The sequence below is a fragment of the Podarcis vaucheri genome, assembly GCF_965113315.1.
Source record: "Podarcis vaucheri genome assembly, chromosome: 2".
Classification (NCBI taxonomy): Eukaryota; Metazoa; Chordata; class Lepidosauria; order Squamata; family Lacertidae; genus Podarcis; species Podarcis vaucheri.
The window spans coordinates 40,846,506-40,868,367 of NC_138760.1; the positions used below are offsets into that span (position 1 = coordinate 40,846,506).

Below are 21,862 nucleotides of genomic sequence, written 5' to 3' on the forward strand. Positions count from 1 at the left end.
GGAAACGCGCTGGCGGCGCAAGTGGGCCGTCAAGGGAGATACTGTAAACTTAATTGCAGGGTTTTGGACGCTCAGGCGCCGTTAAGTTTGAAACCCCGGAAGTGATCACACACAGGAAAAAAATGTCTGCTCCTGAGGACTAAGCAATGTTTTTAAATTTGATGAATCAAATATGAAAGCATATTGTTTAAGATATGCTTATTACAAGTTGCGCGGTTTTATTTTTTTTTTAAGCGTTCAAATAGCGCTTGTCGAAAAAGGAAGTATTGGATTCAAAATGGCGGCGAAGGGAGAGCGGAAACTGATCTCGAGGGAGCGCGCGCGCGAAATCTGTAGTACGCACGTAGCGTGCACGAGAGCCTTGGACGGTTTAAGGATGTGAGGCGGAGCAATGATGTCCTTCCTGCCGCAGTGAAGAGGCGCGAATTAGGGTTGAGGGCGTGACTACCTTTTGCCCCGCCCATTGCTATTAGTGCTGAGTTAGGTGGAGGAGATGTTGATTGGAGCCGTGTTGCGTTGGTCTGATGTGGTGGTAGGAGTGAGGGTCGAATCAGAAGAGAATAGCCCGCCAGTGGCTTTTATCAGAAGCAATCATGACACCGTAAAGCAAGCTTTTTGCTAAGGGGACTGCAGATTACAACTGGTGCATCAGTGAATGGGAACAGCAAGGAAAAAGAAGAAGTAAAAGTTTGGCATTTAAAAAAATAATCCATATTATGGAAGCATAGACCTATGTTACTGTATTTTGTTCTACGGAGGTTTATAGCCATTATTGCAACCTATCGTAACAAATTGTGTTCTTTACAAAAGTGTTATACTGAAGTAAACAGATTTAAAGACATGTTAATTAGTAGTGCTCCCACATGGAGTATCTTTTTCTTGGGGCAATGCACTAGTGAGTTAATAAGGCACCCCTTTTGGGTTCGGCTATGAACAAAAATAGTGTTTGGCTACTTGATTCCACAAGTGAAATGTTTAGCTGACAAAATACTGAAATATTAGAGGTCATCACTCTGATTTATGAAATGATGGTAGAAGCATCTAAAAACAATGCCTCCCAACCTTTTTATGCACCAGCAATATCTTGCGCACATTCCAAACATACCACTGAACCAGAATGTATCACCACCTAATCTGTTTGTGCTGCATTGTCACCAAAAAGCTTCATGGGAATGTGTAACGGTTAATTAAAAAAGTGGTTTTCTTGTGTGATGGAAGAATAAAGTTATAGAAATTATTACTGCATTACAGTACATGTTATATCCGAGTACTTCGCATTCTAGTATGGAGAAAGTAAATTAAAACACTGACACACATAACTTGCATGCCCAATTAAGTAAATGATAGATATCTTACCTCTTTTTACCACTCATTGAGATTATATAAATATATGAAGCAGAAATGTATGTTTTAATGGAGTCAACAATTCCTTATTAAATGTATCATTTAAACAACTAAGCAAGTCCTTTCCATGCTTTTCTGTGTTGACTAAGAAGGGAACATTCAGAACTGCATTTCCCAGAATTCATCAGGGCTTTCTTCCTTTTGGTCAGCTGACCTGACTTCTGTACTGCTCTTTAGTTCCTGTCCAGCATGAACTGAATGCTCTCTGTGCAGGAGTTCCCTTTGTCACCACGTGATTTAAAGTCTTTGGGCCAAAAACTGACTCAGAAGGTATGATGAGGAAGTAAAATGTCAAAGAAGATCAACTGGGGCAGAATGCTTCATCTTTTGGGAGAGCCTGCTGTTGTTCACTGTGTGAAAGGTAGTATTTTCATTCCTGTTGTTTGGAGATTTTTCTCTGCTATTATTCTGCTTAGCTACATTTGTACATGATTTCCCTTCATTTGTCAGAATATATCTGTCGATGCCACAGTCAGTTTTACATACACGCTTATTATGGTATTTGTGTTGTCTTGACAGAATTTTTTTAAAAAGAAGCTTAAAGGGTAGTGACCCTGCCCCAACTTCAGCTGGAAAGCTTTTTGAGGAAGCACAAAATGAATCCTGAGACAAAAAAACTGTTGAACATCATTGTTCTAGGAACAGCCTTTATGTTTATGTTCACTGCTTTCCAAACATGTGGAAATGTTGCGGTAAGTGAAAATATGAGCCTACCCCTTCCTACCTTCCCCTGAATGCATCCCTTTCCTTTCTTCATGGTGCTTCAGTCTGGTTATATTGTTTTCGGGCTTCAAGCACATGTAATGTGCTAACTCTAGTTTTGTTTCTTCTAATCTGTCTAGATTTAGAAATATTTCTGAAGCTATCTACTGCTTTTAGTGATACAAAATGCTAACACAGAAAATGATTAGGGCTGGAATCCTAACCTCACTGCCTTCAAGGATAGTAGATCTCAATGAACTTCCAAGTGAAAACGCATGTGATTCCCCACACTGTCCTGTGTAGCATTCGGATGATCTTTCAGAATGTAATGCTGAGGCATAATAATCTTTACTCTGTCTCTGTGTTCATGTCTGTGTGAATGCAAGGCAGAATAATCACCCAATTCTATAGCCCTGCAAGGACTGATATATATCCCCCCCCCAAAAAAAAAATATATTCCAGGAGCATGCCAGAGGATCAGGCCAAGAACATCCCAGAGGCTTGGGATTCATCTCAACATTCCTCTCTAAACACCACTGGGGAGAGCCATGTCAGTGACCTTTTTAGTGGGAACCAGGGGAATGGTTCTGGGGGTGGATGCCCCCCTATGAGGATGGACCTCTCTCTTTGGCCAAGGAAAGGAAGACCTGCAAATTCCTGGGACACCCTCCCATGGACTAGAGGATTGTATTCTTAACTGCCAGCACTTGCACATCTCTTTTATAGAGAGAAACCCATGCCTCTCTAGATGTTTTTGGAGCACAGTTCCTATCACCCCTGACTATTAGGTATGCTGAGGCTAATGGGATACGAATTCTAACAACATTAGGAGGTTACCATGTTGCCCATCCCTTTGTGTGAAATTCCTTTTTTATCACTCCACCTCGCCCCAATCCCATGCATCAGGTTTCCTGGGTATAAGGGGAAGAATTCAATGTAGCGCTAATGAAGCATACATACACACAACATGGTCCAGTCTCACAACAAGACACCCTCCATGTGCCCCCTAAACCAGTTCTGGGCTTTCATCCAACCCTCCAGAGCAGATTTCGGGTGGGCTGGCAGGCTTTTGGGGGGAGGATGGAGGGAATTCCTGTTGTGCAATAAGATCTTGTTCCATGCATGCAACATCAATCCTGTCCTCAATAAGCAGGAGTGTGAGAGAGTTATTCCCTTCCTAGTTCCCTGTGGATTATACGTAATCAAGGACACTTCCCACTCATCAGTTAGAATGTTCCATTGTAATGTCATTAATGTTACCTGTTCAAATGTAGGTTTCAGAATATCTGTTTGTTAAAGTAATGTGTAGTTTTGCCTTCAGGAGAAGGGGAGAGAAAAACACTCAGGGAGCTTAGAAAACTGATGTGCAAAACTCTTAACTTATTCAGGCTATCGACTTTCCTTTGCATCCTTGCTTTCTGTGTTGCAACATTAGTGATTATGAAAACCAGTGTTCACGTGCTGAATGAGTCAGTGCCTATATCAATGAAAGGAGTATTACAATAGCAACTACCTAATTCAAGGTGTTGCTTTGAAGTTTAATTAGTGTTTTAATTGCTGTTAATCTGTAGTTTGATTTCTAGTTCTGATAGGTATCTCAAGTATTTATCATTTTAAAAAATATTTAGATACCATACGTTAATCTTTTTAAAAAATTCTTTCCGTACAGCAAACCGTTATCACAAATTTAAATCACACTGATTTCCATGGCAGTGGCTATACAAGGTACTCTTCACTGATACTTTTCTCTTTTTGTTGCTTTTGAGTTGCACTATGTGCTGGGTTCGGACATAATGGAAAACAATCATTTTCCCTATCAATACCATGAGTTCCTCCTCCTTTTTTTGGGAGGTCCCAAACAGAGTTTCAGAGCTAGGCATTTCAAGCTAAACAGCTAATGCAATGTGTCGGAATGCTATTCCCCATCTGCAAAGCAGTGAAAAAAGTGCATGAAGAAAACTAGACTTGCACCAAAGTGTCAAAAAATAGAAACCCTTCCATTTTGTCCCCTTATGTGCATGTCCCCTTTCTTGTGGGGGAAGGGGGTGGGGTGAGAAGGCAAGCCGGTGTCTAACTCAGTTTTTCCCTGTCCATTTCACTGACTCATAAGGATTTATGTAAATAAATTGGTGATATCCTGCAAAGCAACCTCTGCTCATTACACAGAAGTTATCTGTCTCTTCCAAAGTTGAAAGTCCTTAACAAAGAATGTGTTAAAAACACCCAGAAAAAAGTAAGGATTAACCTCTGGATAAGAAGTTACAATGTGCCGGCAGCATTTCAGCTTAAGATACAAATGATACATTCCTAGCTATTTTCATCTCATAGTGTGAGGTAATTGCTAAAAGACAGTAACTCTAAATTATGTAAAAATGCATACACAGTGGTACCTCAGTTTAAGAACAGCCCTGTTTACGAACTATTCTGTTTACGAACTCCGCAAAACCAGAAGTAGTGTCCCTGTTTGCAAACTTTAACTCAGTCTACGAACGGAAGCCAAACGGTCGAAGGGCACCAGCGGTGGGAGGCCTAATTAGGGAAAGCACGCCTCGGTTTAAGAACGTACTTTCGGAATGGATTATGTTTGTAATCCGAGGTACCACTGTATCTGCTTGTTTTGTGAAATGTATTCTGCTTCCATAATTGAGCTCTCCCAATTGATAATGTTTTGATGCAAGCCATGGAAGGGAAGAACAATGAAAATGGCTAAAATAATAATTAATAATAATAAATCCTTTGACTACTAATGGCTAAATCAGATTTGTCATTGGATATGTGTGAATACAACTTCCTACATTCCCTGTTTTGTGTTGTTTTTGTAGAGGGACCTACAAATTGATTGGATTGGACCTGGCATAACACAGGCATACAGTCCTGTGTTAATTAATAGATACAGTTGAGGAAGGCAAATAATGGCCAAACTGGACATTATATAACTGACCAAACTAAACCTCCTGATGTATATTCTGCTCCAGTTCACACTAAATATATTACTTCTGGTAAATGAGCCACCATAGCTACTAGAGGGCCATGAAAATTTGTGTCCCAGGCTTTTTAGACTCATCTACCCATGTACTATATGAAACCAAAGTGGCACATTGGTTGCCAAATGTGAAATAAGTTGCCATTATTTTCATCTCTCCAACCCCACTATTAACACATTTAAAAATTCTGAAATGACATTCAAATGTATCCTAATATTTATTAATAATTAGTGTTACTTTCCGCAGCATGGCTGTTATTTATGGGGTGTTTTCGGCATCCAATCTTATCTCGCCTTCAGTGGTTGCCATCATAGGACCGCAATTGTCCATGTTTGTTAGTGGTATCTTTTACAGGTAAGTCAAAATACGTAAGTCCTTGATGTTTCCTTCTGGCTATCTACCTTTTATTCATCTACCTTTGGAAGGCTGATTGTCCTCATGTGCAGCATCAGCAGGTGAGGAACTGAGGAACATGGGATAGTGGTTAGTGTGTTGGCTTTCAACACAGGATGTACAAGTTAAAATCCCTGTGCAACCATGAATCTCACTCGGGAGCCCTGATCAAGTCATCTTCTCACAGCTTAAATCGACCACTCGGGGTTGCTGTGAGGCTATTATTTTAAATTTTTTAATATTTAAATATTTTAAATTGAGCTTCTTGGAGTGGGTTACAGTGTAAGAAAATAATGGTTGTTAGATTGCATGATTGAAACAGCATGTCATGATGTGCTTTAGTGATATGTAAAACTTTCAGATATATTGAGCTGCAGTATTTTTTGCAGTTGGAGTAAGAAATTGACTTTAATATAATATAAAGTATTGCAGTTGTAGCATCAGCAATTTTAAAACTGAATTCCATACATTGCCATCTTTTCAGCATATATATTGCCGTTTTTATCCAGCCTTCTACTTGGAGCTTCTACACAGCCTCTGTTTTCCTTGGAATAGCAGCTGCTGGTAAGCCTTTTCTCACCATGCCTTGGTTCTCGTGGAACTTTAAAGCATAGTTTAGGCATAGGCAAACTCGTCCCTCCAGATGGTTTGGGACTACAACTCCCATCATCCCTAGCTAACATGACCAGTGGTCAGGGATGATGGCAGTTGTAGTCCCAAAACATCTGGAGGGCCAAGTTTGCCTATGCCTGGTTTAGTGCTAAGTTGGTGAGGCTTCATGAGCCCAAGCAAAGTGTTTGGCTTGTGTACTTCTCCCTCCCCTCTCGCACACAGTTTGTGAGTTTTGCTTTCAAAGAATCTTGGCTAACTGTTGGCAGTGAATCAGGGATTCTGGTTTAAAATAAAAGTGGTTTGTTAAACATCCCAACTTCATAACTTATGGTTGGAAGTTGGCTTGTATCGAAACTGACCAGAGCTTGTTTTAATCCAGGGTCCCGGGTTTGTGTGCAATGTTTAGCCAAGATTTTTTTAAACTTTAATGAGTGCTAAAATGTTATGTCTATAAAAAGTAAGAGGATTACAGCTGTAATGATTAAGTAGAAGGAAAGAAAAGGAAATAATTAGACAATTAGATAAAAGTAAGGGGGAGGATTTGCTGAATTAAATTTAAGAATTGGAATGCAGAAAGGGGAGGTATGGGGAGGTCGGCGAAATAAGTTTTAAGAAAAAAAGGATATGAAACTATACATGTTGGTTTTTGTGTTTGTATGTTTGTATTGTGTATTGTCTGTGTTTATACAAATTGTGAAAAACCAATAAAAACTTTATTTTTTTTAAAAAAAGATTTTTTAAAACTGAAGCTAAGCTTGGCAGAACGCCTCCTGACTGTGCAGGAGAGATGAGGTCGGAGCCTGCAAGCCCAGCGGCTCACTCGGGCTCTGGGAGGCTCACCTGTGTAGCACTAAACTATGGTTTTAACAAAATGTGTGAATGAGGCCTTTCTGTATGCTGTTCCCAACTTTGTATCAGAAAGATCTAGGAATGTTTAGGTTGGACTTGGGTTCTTGGTAGGATCTTGGGATCGAGGCCAAGATGCCCAAAGCATATATTCTAGGCACATAATATGCCCTTTGGAATTGTTGATTTTTTTCAGCTTCCAAATGACAACTTTGCTTTTGAAACTCCTTTCAGTTTAAAAAGAGGTGTGCTATGTAGCATGAGGATACCCTGTTTGAGACGAAAGCTCCTTTGGACATGCAGAAGAACTATGTGTGGTCTTTGAATCCAAATTTTAGTGTTTCTATTTATAAAAAGCTCTTTAGTGTCCCCACTTCTCTAGTAATGATAGTTGTAAAGAAACATTAGAGAACTTTTATACCTGCTAGTTTGGAGCTGGAAGAAGAATGAATGAAAACAAAGTTGAATGTAAAAGATCCCCAAAATTATTCTGTTAGCAAATCTCTTGCTTTCTTAAGCTCCGCCTTTAAAAATTAAAAGAAGTTTGTGATTCTTGATGTTCCAACTTAGTAGGAATCCTAAAATCTAGGTGAGATTTTATATTAAATGTGTCGCATGTTACATGTTTCTTTTTCAATTGCTAACAGCTAGTGTGTGGATTTTTAGTTTTTTTAACAGTCGCATCAGGGGAAGAAAGGGCTAAACTCCCTCTCCTTGGCACCATGGTCTCAACAAGTTCTCTGTGCCTCCGATTATGAATTAAGATGCAAAAGGCACAAGAACAAGTGACATGGCTAGTTTGGCTTTAAGCACATGACAATACGTTTGTTGCATTTTTACAGATGAAACTGAGAATTATCAAGTTGGTATATCTTGAAAACGAAATATTTACACAAAGCATACACTCAGGCATGGATATGGTTTGTGTGAAAGGTTCCCACAGGAATTATTATTATTATTATTATTCCCGTAGGCTGCAAACCTAACACATTATCTAGAAAGCAAGTCCAGTTGAATTTAGAGAGATTTACTTAGGATCACTTTGTTCAAAGTAGGTAGTATTATAATTAACTTGTTGGTTTTTTTGCTGTGTCATTTGGAGATGCCCTGAAGTGGTACTCAAAAGTCCAGATTAGAAATATGACCATAGCTGAAGTGGCATCCACTCTGAAAGTCATACCTTATGCATCTTAAAAAGTATATATGATTCAGATTTGTTGCTGCCAGCAGCCTGTGATAAATCAGAAACTAACCCTTAGTGCCGCAGAGGCTGGCTGCATTGCCAGCAAGTGGAGAAATGCCTAGAATACCTTCTAGTAATGTTTTATGTTATTTGGTATATATTAATTGTTGATGCTTGCAAGTGTGTAATTATTTTCACATTTTGAAGCTGGGTGATAAATGTTGTTTCACACATGGCAACAAATTCTATTTAGTATTTGAGATTTGTTGATGCTTGCAAATGTGTCATTATTTTCACATTTTGAAGATGGAGAATAAGTGTTGTTTCACACATGGCAACAAACTCAGCAAGGAGCTGCTGCCAATTCCATCCTTGTAGCATATGAAGTATGATATTTGTGTTTCAGACAGAACTTTGTTACATTCACACTTGACATGCTTATTAGTACACTTAAATACATCTTGGGTATAGTCCTAAAAATCTGTGAAGTGGCCCAAATAGGCATCTTAAAAATACTTACGTGAACTAACTACCCTGGGCCCTCAGGCATAGACACACATAAAATGTCAGCAAATCATAGATAACTTTCTTTCCTTGTTTACCTGTGTTCTGATTTAAATTTCAGTACTGTGGACTGCTCAGGGAAACTGTCTGACAATAAATTCCAACGAAAACACCATTGGCAGAAACAGTGGCATCTTCTGGGCATTATTACAATCCAGGTAGGAAACAAAATTATCACCTTTACTTATATCTACCCAATACGATCTTGATTTCTCCCTACTTGTTGTTTGTTGTTGGTAAAAAGCCAATAAAAAGTTTGTCTGTCTATCTACCTGGCACTTGTTAGCTTTTTTGACATGAGGGTGACACTTTGCTTTAGAGAATGCTGCACTTGTGTCATTTATCACCAAATGTCTAGTTTTATGAATTCTGTCTCTTCTGAAATATCCGTAGTTAATTGGAACAAAAAAAAATGCAGTTCAGTAGCAATTCTGTGCTCACTCATTTTCTTCCAAGAAAATATGGCTAGGATTGAGTTGAATAACAGCTTCCAGCCAATTCTGTGTTCCAAAATGCGTATTTAGAACTGGTCTTCTTTATTGGAAGGAGTGCTTTGCTCTAAGGCTGTTCTGAGTCAACATCACTTCTGTGTCATGGGAAATGATCTGCCTTGTTCCTGTAGGCTAGCACTAAGAATTTCCCATGAACTTAGCTAGTGCCCTGGCATCTGAAGGGAAGTAGTCAGAAATTCAGGGAAGGCTGCAGAGTATGCTGTCTGGCTTATGTGACCAGTCTTTTATATAAGCTTTATTCCAGACTTCCTTGACACTAACCCACAAAACTGTTCACCTGCTGCCATGTTCACACATGCATATGGACGTCACTTGCCCCTAGAAGAGGAAAATAACCAATTTCCTTCCAGTTCATGTAAGCTTCCTTGTCTGGTTGACTGGAAGGCAATTCCTATTCATTTTTTTGACAACCTGCTTCACCTGGGAGGCAAGCTGGTTTAGAAAGAAATTATTCTCATTCTTATATCTTGTCCATCTAACTGGGTTGTCCCAGCCACCCTGGGTGGCTTCTAGCAAAATATAAAAACACAATAAAACACATCAAACATTAAAACCTTCCCTATACAGGGCTGCCTTCAGATGTCTTCCAAAAGTCATAGAGTTGTTTATCTGTTTGACATCTGAAGGGAGGGCATTCCACAGGGCGAGCACCACTGTCAAGAAGGCCCTCTGCCTGGTTCTCTGTAACTTCACTTCTTGCAGTGAGGGAATCGGTAGAAGGCCCTTGGAGTTGGACCTCTGTGTCTGGGCTGGGTGATGGGGGTGGAGATGCTCCCTGTTTGCTTTTTAATGAGTAGACCCCTGATTTAAATTTGTCCAACAAATGTCTTTAGAATGGTAGTTTTTAGTGTGAGTTGATATGGCGGCTAGTGGGGATTTGAATCCTCACCAGGAGGGAGTTAATGAGTCACGGTGCCAACACTGAGAAGGTCCTGTCTATCACATGTCCCTGCCTGATTTTGTGTAGGAGTGGCACAGGAAGCAGGGGCTGTAAGGTCAGTCAAGTTCCTGTGTGAGTGGGCAGTTGGCAAGGTAACCGGTCCCTAAGCTGCCCTTTAATTAATTAATAAGATTCCCACAGCTTTATTATTATTATTTAATTAAAAACATTTACAAACTGCTTAACATTTTTAAAAACCTCCCAAGTGGTGTACAATATAAAACATTAATACAAAAACTCCCTATGAAACAGAGCTAGAAAAGGATATAAGAATAAGTAAAACAGGAATTCAGGGAATACAAACATATAAAACAGGGCCCAATTTCATGAGTCAGGGAAAGCCTGGTCAGAAAGGTAAAGTTTTCACAAGATGTCTGAAGAAACCGATGCTTGTTGATTCATATATGGCAGAGTTTAGAGGTTTAAAGGTCATCACCAGTAGTTTAAACTGAGCCCAGAAACAAGTGCCCCCCTGGAATTAACTCTGAGATCTGGTGATGGTGGTGGTAGAAAATGAAGAAAGAAGAGCAACGATATAAGCAGATCCTGACAAAATCCATTCTTCTTTTGGATCAGTTTTTGTGATGTAGATGTATACAGTGGTACCTCGGGTTACATACGCTTCAGGTTACAGACTCTACTAACCCAGAAATATTACCTCGGGTTAAGAACTTTGCTTCAGGATGAGAACAGAAATTGTGCCCTGGCGGTGTGGCGGCAGCAGGAGGCCCCATTAGCTAAAGTGGTGCTTCAGGTTAAGAACAGTTTCAGGTTAAGAACGGACCTCCGGAACGAATTAAGTACTTAACCTGAGGTACCACTGTATCACCATTGTTGGAAGCAACTTGTTGGGTTCTTTATCCAGCCAAGAAGTATTCTTGCTTTAACTTTGTTATACTTTTTGTGTGGGTGTAGCAGGAGAACAAAGAAAACAAGCTCTTTGTTATCTTATGTTGTCCAGGTATGTTCAACTATGCCTGGAAAGCCAACATAATTTAACTTTTTACAAGGAAATCCTTGGGCTTGTTTCAGCTTCACTAGGATTTGCAGTCTTCTGACAGTGTAAAGTAAATTGCAGTCTACATTTTTCCCCTTCTTTTGCGATTCAAGTAGCTTGCTTAACCAGCAATGTGCTTTCTTTTGTTCACAGTTTGTTTTTTGGAAATCTATATATATACTTTGCCTGGCAAGGGAAACTTCATATATCAGGTTGGTCTTTATATTATATCCTTTTTTTTAAGGTAACCAGGTTGTGAATGAAATAATAAGGGGAAATTGCTATGTTGATGAGGGGACAAAAAGAAATTAAAAAAGCAGTGGAGATAGCCACAGCTTATTTTAAACAGTATTTTAAAAGTCCTTGGAGGCTATTTTTAACTTCATGTGTAGCAGCATAATTGTAAACACTACAGTGTTTCCCTTCTGTTCGCTGTATTTTTGTTCCATGTGTACAGCTGGCTCGTATTCCCATCTATGCCTTCAAACTGTGATCCTCACTGGAAAAAAATCTACTTTGACATATATCTGGGTGTTGCTTAGCTTCCTCTTTTATTGACCTTGCCTTGACCCTTTGTGTCCCTTCCAACTCTACAGTTTTGTGATTCTATGATTCCATGTCTCGGTATTTTATCATTCCAGCCTCAAAAAAGCACTGCCATCCTTGAACTTCCCTCCTACATTCCTCTTGCTCTGGCTCCCAGATTCTGCAACTGAGCTCATGCCAGTTTTCACAAGTTTCAATAACGTTTTGCATTTATTTTGTCTGTGAATCAGATGTGATACATTAGCTAGAATTCACAGTTGATTTTGAAATTGAATAAAACTCAGAATTAAAACACGCTACTGGCATGTGGTTCCCAGAACATTACTCAGAGGGAACTGGCCCTTGGGTTGAAAAAGGTTCCCCACTTCTATTGTATAGATAACTTTGGATATAGAACTTGAGTTTCATTGATGGAGAACTTGACTAGTACATGGGAGAGTACACCTTATTTTATATGCTGTATTTAATCACAGCACAGAAATGTTTTAGGTATAGAATGAATGGATATGCTATTGCTGGTTTATGAAGTTGACACGCACTTCTTTTTCTTTCCCAGAAAACGACCGTAGGACTGTCTTCATTGCTCTGACGGTGATTAGTCTTGTGGGGACCGTTCTGTTTTTTCTCATTAGGACCCCAGAAGAATCAAATTCAGAGGAAGAAGACGCTGATGCCTCTACTGACAACCTCATAGAACGCACGTAGGTGTTTATGGCTATCTGACTCCTGAATCTGTATGCTTAGCCATTTCTACTCCTCTGTGAATAAGATAGATAACTAATTTGTATTACAAGGGATGGTTATGCACACTGTCCTCACAGGTCACACTATATTTTTCTATTAATCAATTTGTTTTGGGGGGAGGAGTAGAGGAGTTTGTAGGAAAGACTCCACTTAGCAGTTCGAAAGCACGTCAAAGTGCAAGTGAATAAATAGGTACTGCTCCGGCGGGAAGGTAAACGGCGTTTCCGTGTGCTGCTCTGGTTCACCAGAAGTGGCTTAGTCATGCTGGCCACATGACCCAGAAGCTGTACGCCGGCTCCCTCGGCCAACAAAGCGAGATGAGCGCCGCAACCCCAGAGTCGGCCACGACTGGACCCAATGGTCAGGGGTCCCTTTACCTTTAATGTGGCACTAATCCAGGCTAAAATATGTGGCTAAAGTAAGAATTAAGTCCTGATACTTTAGGAGGTATTATAGAATGCAATAGTCATTCATCTGGGCAGCAGAAATTAACTTGGGTTTGGGTAGAAACATAATAAACAACATAACTTCCATCCATAACATAATATCAGTAAAATGCAACAATTCAGAGGCAGCTTGCTGGCTGGGGTGCAGCTGCTACACAAGCTTCTTGGGAGATGGGTTTGCTGTTGCGTAGTAGGAGGTAGAGAAGGAGTGGTGGGCAGGTCAGCAGAGTGCATGTGCACCAGCAAAGCCAACCTGGCACACCTGCCGGTGTGTTTGCACTGCACTGACCTCCCTGCCACCTTACGCTTCTCCTGTTATAAGCAGCCGTGACTCACCCACCAGAAAGCTAGTGGAGTGGTTTCGCCCCAGCCGGCGAGCTCATTCTGAAATATGGCTAATAATCATAAGCAATGCATAATAAGTAGTTCGTTTCTGAACGAGTTATTTCCCATATTGGTATGGTAAAATTTCTAATGGCATTGTTGTATAAAGAATAATAATCATGACAAATTCCCCATTTGTAAATTTATTTTCTCACTTTAAATAAATGTTTGTTTTAACTAGGTCTGGGCAAAGCAACATGACAAGGGCCGTTGATGCATTTAGTAAGTAAAATCCCATGGAAGTATTAGATTTTCCAGCATGCCAAGCCATAGTCGTACATGGATGCCACATATTAAAAGCTCACCTCCAGGTGTTATTTTTTTAATAAAAAGGACAGGCAGTATGCATTATTTTCCTGTGTTGTATGATGTGTCTCTTCTTACCACCCAGACACCAATGCTTTGCATTTCCCAGGACCACAGTTAAGCATCATTGTCTGAGATTCTTACCCCTAGGGAGGAAAAGATGCTTTTAATTCCCCGTGCTAGGGGTTCCTTGAAAGTTTCATTCTTCTTGGAGCATGGTGGCTGTTCTCTTAAGGGAGCAGTGGATGTGTTCCCCTTGGGGTAAGGGGAATTGAAGGATAGTTTGCCTAATATTAGCATCAGGATTACTACATTCCCTGTAATGTGGTTTGTTTCGGATATGAAGTAGGCAGGAAGGGAGGCTCCTAAGGTGTCTTCTTCTGCCTAGAAATCTGTCTTCTTCTGACCATTGATCCATCTAGCTCAGTATTTTCCATCCCCACCTGGAGACCCCTACCTGGATTGAACCTGGGGCCTTCTGCATACAAGCAGCTGCTCTACCAGTGAGCAATGGTCTAGGCTCACAAAGCTGGAATCTGTCACCCTTTTGTCTTCTTAAGCCCTATAGTTCTGTGTTCCTGTATGCAACTGTGAATATTAATTCAGAAGTCGTCATTATGATTGTGGGAGGGGATAACATAGTTCAGCCCATTCCACCTCCCCCCACTGTAATTCAGCATCCAGGGAGGATCCTCATGGTGTGCATGTGCGTATTTTAATTGTGGCTTCTTTGCAGAAAGATCCATCAAGCTGTGTGTCACAAAAGAGATTCTGCTGCTTAGCATCACAACGGCCTATACAGGTAACTAACTGGACGGAGATAGAATCACTAGCCTTAGGAGTTTGCATGGGACTTTTCTTTGGCCCAGACTGACTTTCTTACTGCCCATCAGTCCTATCCCAAATCCATTCCTTTTGGCTGCATCATGCAAATCCCCCAAGTGCTTTTCTTTTCCTTGTATCTCCCAAAGCATTTGTTAGTCTGAGTTTCTGCTCTCATTCTGAGCCCATGAGCCTGTGGGAGAACCATGCACAGAGCTGAGGATTTCTTTTAAAGATTTCTCTGCATCCAAAAAAGACAATTGCTCTTTCTAATGAACTGCCACTCATATTGCTGGCTGGCTACTTCGGACAAAAGCCTTGACTGTTTGGATGATTCCCTTGTACACATCTGTAGATGCCTTTTGGATTGTGGTCCTTGCCTTGCATTAAGACATTCCATTCCAGCATCTTCAGTTATCTCTTTCATCATATTTTCCTCTCCCCCCCCCCCCGCAGCAACTTTCAGTGCTCCATTTCCTATACAGTATCTTCCTTTTGGTAGCCGAATACTTGTGTTGCAGATTGCCATCTGGTGGTTGCAGTGAGAGTATCTGTACCTTTCAGAGCCTGCAGTCTTTTTTTTTTTAATCCTTTCAGATGTGAAAGGATTTCAAATTTTGGGGGCTTTAAAGTGAAAGTGGAGATTTTCAGAATTTTGCATTTATTTCAGTCCCATTTTTTGCGGACCTTAGTTAGCCTGATCATCACAATTTAGTATTCTTGCTTTAAACTTAGAGGCCTGTCTCAGGTTCCTTCACCAAGTTGTGGTTTTTTTTTGGGGGGGGGGTGGTTTGCCTGCAGTTCCATGGGTCGGTGGACGTTTTGGCCCATAGCAGGCTCTCAATGGGCCATGTGCCTCATTTACCTCACTTGGTTAAGATCTTTTATTATTTAATTTACGTTCTACTTTTCGTCAAAAGAAATCAAGGCATGTGGTACATATGATCCTTTTAACCATCATTATATAGAACCAGACAGCTCTGAAGTAAAATGTTTCACAAGTACTTCTTGGGAGTTGTTAGTAAAGCTAGCACTTAGCGTCCCATAGGTGCCTTGGTTGTTGTAGTTGAATCCTGCACAAACATTCTTAAAATTTAATATTGGTGCCAATGGTACTTAGAATACCTTGATGGTTTATATGGTTGGATCCTACACAGGCATTTTTGCTAAAGGTTGCTTCCTCCAGATAATCAAAGTACTGTATGCAATGCCACCACTTGGCTTGCATTGCATAAATACAGTTATGAAAACTTCTCCTAAAAGACCAGTGTATCATTCAGTCTACTGATATCTTTTGGCAGCTCCATGTTGCAATTCTATCTTAAACTGTAGACTTTGATAAAGCTCTAACTAGGGACTTTCTCCTTCCCTTTTGTAATATTGCTGTTTTTTTCTAGGTCTGGAATTAACGTTCTTCTCTGGAGTGTATGGGACCTGTATAGGTGCTGTAAATAAATTTGGTACCGAAGAAAAAAGTCTGATTGGACTCTCTGGTATTTTTATTGGTATTGGAGAAATATTAGGTGAGTCAAAGGAACAAAGGAAATTCCTTGATGAACGTTAGGCCTTTGGTTTATCTAGCTCAGTATTGTTGACATAGAGACTCATAGCAGATCTCCAGGGTTTCAGACAGGCATCTGAAAAGGTGCTGTGGATTGAATCTGGGACCTCCTGAATGCAAGGCAGATGCCTTACCATTGTGCTATGGCTTCTCTCCAAACTGGATTTGAAATAGCAGGAAATACATTTTGCCTACACTTGTATAATACATATATACCACATATGCCAAAGTGGCTTCTATGTGGTTAAATGAGATGGACCTGTTTTAAATGCTTATGAGGTGCATTAATATAAACAGTTTGTTTAATCCTCAGGAGCTAACTAAGACTATCCACACCAGTTTAATGCATCAGGAAGTAAAAAGGTAAAGGAGCCCTGGACAGTAAAGTTCAGTCAAAGAAGACTGTGGGGTTGCGGCGCTCATCTCGCTTTCAGGCCGAGGGAGCCGGCGTTTATCCACAGACAGCTTTCTGGGTCATGTGGCCAGCATGACTAAACAGCTTCTGGCGCAACTGGACACTGTGACGGAAGCCAGAGTGCATGGAAACACCATTTACCTTCCCGCCGCAGCAGTGCCTATTTATCTACCTGCACTAGCATGCTTTTGAACTGCTAGGTTGGCAGAAGATCAGGAAGTTAATACTTATTTATAGTGGTGATGGAGTAGCAGCAGTGTTTTGCTCATTTTAGACTATGCAAACTCTGCAGTATAGGACTTCTAACAGCCAAGGCAAGCAGCTGTTGGGTATAAAAAGCAGATTGCCTTTTTGGCCGTTGGAGCCAGCAATGTTTGTGACATAATTAGTCCTAGTTCTCAGAAATAGCAGTAAACCATTGAAGTGTACCACTTTAGACTGCAGATACAGACTTACATGAGTGAATACATTTCTGTGAAAGCAAGAAAAACAACCCTTGGCCTAACAGACTAGGTTCCAGGGAGAAGGATACAAGCTTAGTTCTTTTCCTGACATGCTAGCGTTCTCTTTACAGAGATGTTTATTTAACCGAGGTGGAGATATGGAGGAGCATGTGAGTTCCTACCCTCTTGAGGTCTCATGTGATACAGTGGTGACACAGTTGACCTCCTGATTTTCTCTTGTGAGGCCAGGCCACGGTTTCCACTTGTGGATCAGGTTGTGGTGCCGTGTTGGGGAGATAGGATGGAGCGTTAGCTCGACACTATGCCATAGTCAGTCATCTGGTGGGGGGTTGCTTCTCCCCTCCCACAGTGTTGCCTGCTTTCTAGCATGTTGGACTGTGGGTAGAACCACCACCGCAAGGCATAACGTTCAGGATGGAAGTTGCCTCTGCTGGATTTTCTGGAATCCCTCCTTCCTACTCAGCCTCCCAAGCCAGAGAACGCCACAATTTAGCAGGATCCTCTCATCCTTTAGTGAGGCTTTTTAGGGGGGTGGGATGCTGCTGAGCAGAGCAGGGGTCAAATAAGTCCATTCCCACCAGTCCCTTACATGACATACTAGGGAAGTGATTTAACCCTGTTTTCTTGCTCACAATAATGATACATTCTCTATTACAGGTGGGGGAATCTTTGGCCTTCTTAGCAAAAACAACCGTTTTGGCAGGAACCCAGTGGTGATGTTAGGCATTGTGGTCCATTTTGTAGCCTTCTATTTGATTTTCTACAACATGCCAAACGATGCCCCCATCGCCTCCATCCATGGCACAGACAGCATAGCATTCATGGAACCAAGGTACGAGTTACTTTACTTCTCATGACCAGACAGATCCGGTTTACACAGGGTGCTAAGCCAAACCATGGCTTAATATGAATAGGCAAACATGTTGGTTACAGGACCAAAGATAATGTCTGAGGTGCTCCTCCTTCCCTATCTGGGGCCAAGTCATGGTCTGCCTTACTGTGATGGCCAAACTTGGGCTCATGGTTTGTCTTGCTCCAGGCAAACCATGAACTGTAAACGTAATATTTGCTCTTGGTTTGCCACCCATGGTTTATCTGGGGAAGACAAACCATAAGCCCAGGTTTGGATGGAATGCTAAGTCAAAGAATATTTAAAACATTAAATAATACGGGCAAAGTGCCTTTGACATATTTAATAGCAATGCAAAAATGCCCAAAATGAGAATTCTCAAAACGAAGCAGCTCTTTGGTAACAATCTGGATCTTGCCATTTTTTTCTGCATTATTTCTCAGTAAACTTAGACAAAAATAATATGAATGGTAGGATTGTACCTAATTTTTTTATTCATAGTTGTGTATATTTTTATTAGTTACAGTATAGTTAATGTTGGCATCTCTTTATTTTCAGCAAAGAAGTGGCAATTTTCTGCAGCTTCTTACTGGGTCTAGGTGATAGCTGTTTCAACACTCAACTCCTCAGTATTTTGGGATTCCTGTACTCAGAAGACAGTGCACCTGCCTTTGCAGTCTTTAAATTCATCCAGGTATTACTGGTTGCCAAATGTCAGAGCCAGACATCATATAATCTGTAGTCTACTGAAATAATACAGTAGTTTATTCATTAGGCAAACAAAGAGCTTTGTGTAAAATTGGAAGGAGTTTAAAAGTCATCTACTTTTGTCTAGGACGCTGGGTAAGGCAAGAACACAGAAGCCTTTTCAGTAATGCAGGATGTTTGGTTAACCAAAATACATGCTATAGTTCTGTGTTTAAGCCCCAGTGAAGACACTGGAATTTAATTCTGTTTAAACATAAACATGTTTGTGATATGATATTTGTGCGTGATGAAACAATGTTTAATATAACAATTGTTTTTAAAGAACAAACATTTGGAGTAGTCATAAGTGGAATACATGCATTGGTAGGTGTGCTATATAGAAAATGCTACCTTCTGTCTCAATGCAATGAATGATATTAATGGAACAATAGCATTCTATATCAGTATAAATTAAATTAAAATAGCTAAGTGGATAAAGTGGAAAAGATAGATGCAAAAAACGCCATGGTCCAACTCAATCTACAAGTCACTGTGATGGCTCAGTTGGTAGAGCATGAGACCCTTAATCTCTACATTAGGCAAAAGATTCCTGTATTGCAGGGGGTTGGACTAGCTGACCCTCGTAGTCCCTTCCAATTCTACAATTCTCAGAATCTGGGAGTCTCTACTTTCCTGGATTTGGTGCAGCTCAGCCGTTTGTAGACGCAGTAAGGAATCTAGGAATTAGGAATGACCTTGGATCAGGAAGAGTCAAAGCTGATATGAAAGGGCATTTGATGCTAAGCTGTTCACTTTGAAGTAGGCAGATTGCAGGAGAGCTAAGTAAGGCAGTTAATTAGAAAAACAACTTGGACAGGAATTTATGCTCTGGAAATCACAAAAAGTTGGAATGTTACTAAAGTTGAACGGCACTGAAGCCAAGTTGAAATGTCACTCACGCCCTTCCTTGCTTCCCTTTTCAGTCTGTCTGTGCCGCCATCGCGTACTTCTACAGCAACTACCTGCTTCTTCAGTGGCAGCTTCTGATTATGGCCGTGGTTGGGTTCTTTGGGACACTTTCCTTCTTCACTGTGGAGTGGGAGGCCCCAGCCTTTGTGGCCAAAAACACAGATTACAGCAGCATTTGATGGAGGCGGTTTCAGCGGCCCGCGACAGTATTCACATGCAGAGACACAAGCACGTGCTCCTTCAAAAAGACTTGATAGCATCTTCTGAACACAGGGAAGACTGAACTCCAAAGTTTAAAAAGCTTACCCCCCCCGTTATCAACGTGTTGTGATGGGTACTGCATACTACAATGTGGAATAGTAGCCTGGCCATTGGGGCAGCGAAGCCTCTTCTTAATTATTTCCACTTGCCAAGTGCCTGCATCTTACGCTTATGCCCACCTATTGTGGAGAGCCTTTATTCTTTTTAATTGCATTCCTTTTTCATTTTTTACTTGCCTTTCTCTGAAGCAAACAGTAGTCTTTTCAGGACAACCCCCCCCCCCAAGTACATGAGGATATTTTTTCACAAGATGGAAAGCCAGTTCACTTTGTGGATTTATATGGAAATCCATGGAGGGTTTCCAATGCTTTTAAAATAACCCCACTTCCATTTTTCTCCAAATAACTCTAATGTTCCTACATTATAATGTGAATGAGCGTCGATTTTTTAAAAGAGGAGCTATATATTATGGGATAATAGCATAAGGGAATGAAATGCATTTGCACAAGCTATTTTAGCTAATTTTAGCTAAGTCTCATCAGAATGTAAAAATGATTCTGGTCCAGAACCCCCGTAGTCCCCATATTCCTGTGTGCTCTGAGACTTTATATTATATTTTCTCAGGATCAAGTTTATAATGATATTTGCTGCTATGAAACTCTGTAGGAAATGCACTCCAGAGACTCCCAAATACTTTACCATAGTGATCCCACAAATATTCAAATACCCTGGTGTTCTGCATGGCTTGTCACAAGCATAAAATTTCTCAGCTGCACAGGTAGGGACCTGATTAAGCAAAGTGCTGTGCTGGATTCTAGCCTCTTTGTCTTACTTTACTGGCAACATCATTTGGGGAAATTTGCCACCACAGGCTTTTAATATTTTTTTTAATGTTTGCTTGGGAAGAATAAGATCTTATGAGTTTAGCTTTGTCAGGATCCCAGGGAGGAACACAACTAAGAGCAATGGCAAGAGACTCAGGGCCATTTAAAATGTTAAATCCTACAAATTGCTTACAGTGCTCTCCTGTGCATGTTTACTCAGAAGTAGGGCTTACGCCCTAGTAACTGTTACAGATTGCAGCCTTAAAATGTAGGGAAATGCGTGAAAACCATATGTGACAATCATGGTGTCTGTGTACAGATAGTGTCTGCATGTACACAACTAGATACATTGAATTGCATACTCTGTGCTTAAAGGGATAAGTGGGAAAATGCAGTACACTAAGCCCACAACTTATGCACATTTGACTTAGGTGCATTCAGCTTTACGTGCTTGGCAATTTTTTTTTTAAAAAGGGGAGGGGGTATCCAGGAAAAAATACTTTGGCAATTCCACTTGCATTGCACCCAATGTGTCTTGACTATATGCAATTTTGGCATTAGGCATGATACCTGGAACAAACCCCCTGTGTAAGTTGTGGGCTTACTTGGCTGGCATCCTTGAGTTCATTGTTGGGAATTTGGTGAGATTACTATTAAATAAACTACCTGGGAGTTAATCACCTTTTCCAAGGGAATCATTTTCCAAGAGCATTGCTGAGAGTAAAGAGCTTATTGTTTGGGGCCAGGGGTGAGGAATGAAAAGGGTGATTCTAGGTACTATGAACTTCTCAATGCAAAGCCTTGTTGAAACTGATTAGTTAATTTTAGTGGGGCTTGTGTAGATGTGTACAGTGAATTGGGTTCAGAAATTTTAAAATAGTTGCTGCAAGGTAACCCCATTGGGTAGTGTAGCGTGAACAGGACTTTGCTCGTGCAATGGCGGAGTCTCGTGCAGAGGAAAACAATATCCTTTCCCTCTGTTTGGGGGGCTTCTCCCCTGACACTGGAGTCCTGGATGATGCAGTCTGCAGAGTGTGGTGGACTCCCTCTGGGTAGGCTTGTCAGAGTGTAGAGGGGCTGCAGTGGGAGGAAAGGAAGCTTGTGCTATCTGAGCTTCTTCAAACTCTTGGTCTGACCCTGAAGTGGAGGCTTAGGATGTCAAGGGACAAATGCCAAATGAAGCAAAAGGATTCCAGAAATAGGGTATTGGTCCCATCAGTCATTGCCTGTCTCGGAGGGGAGAGACACAGCTGCCCACATACAGAACCTGGCACATCTTTTTTAAAAATCTCATTTGAGAAGAGACATTACCACCACCACCACCAAAGGTAATTAGTTAGGGTAATTAGATGTCGTTGGCATAAATTTTGCAGTACACATGCCTTGCTGTCCCAGATTTTTTCCATTCATGAAATGATTTTGTGATCAGCCATTCTAGTTTATTGT

At 40.8% G+C, this 21,862-nt stretch overlaps 1 protein-coding gene across 4 annotated transcripts; it reads left to right on the forward strand.

The window, feature by feature from the left end:
• Nucleotides 1-239: 239 nt before the first annotated feature.
• Nucleotides 240-20,877, forward strand: MFSD11 (major facilitator superfamily domain containing 11). 4 transcript variants are annotated; one of them, XM_082204251.1, is made up of 15 exons: nucleotides 240-532; nucleotides 1,618-1,765; nucleotides 1,924-2,096; nucleotides 3,776-3,831; nucleotides 5,337-5,444; nucleotides 5,968-6,047; nucleotides 8,750-8,846; nucleotides 11,291-11,349; nucleotides 12,240-12,384; nucleotides 13,439-13,479; nucleotides 14,300-14,365; nucleotides 15,783-15,908; nucleotides 17,483-17,657; nucleotides 18,234-18,369; nucleotides 19,346-20,877. In XM_082204251.1, exons 3-15 carry the CDS (start codon nucleotides 2,001-2,003, stop codon nucleotides 19,508-19,510), a joined length of 1,350 nt encoding a protein of 449 aa, XP_082060377.1. In that variant the 5' UTR covers nucleotides 240-532; nucleotides 1,618-1,765; nucleotides 1,924-2,000; the 3' UTR covers nucleotides 19,511-20,877. The 4 variants fall into 4 exon arrangements, with proteins under 4 accessions (XP_082060377.1, XP_082060376.1, XP_082060379.1 ...); XM_082204250.1 differs by having other exon boundaries at nucleotides 240-1,765; XM_082204252.1 differs by lacking the exons at nucleotides 240-532; nucleotides 1,618-1,765 and adding an exon at nucleotides 2,247-2,431 and having other exon boundaries at nucleotides 1,938-2,096.
• Nucleotides 20,878-21,862: the final 985 nt, after the last annotated feature.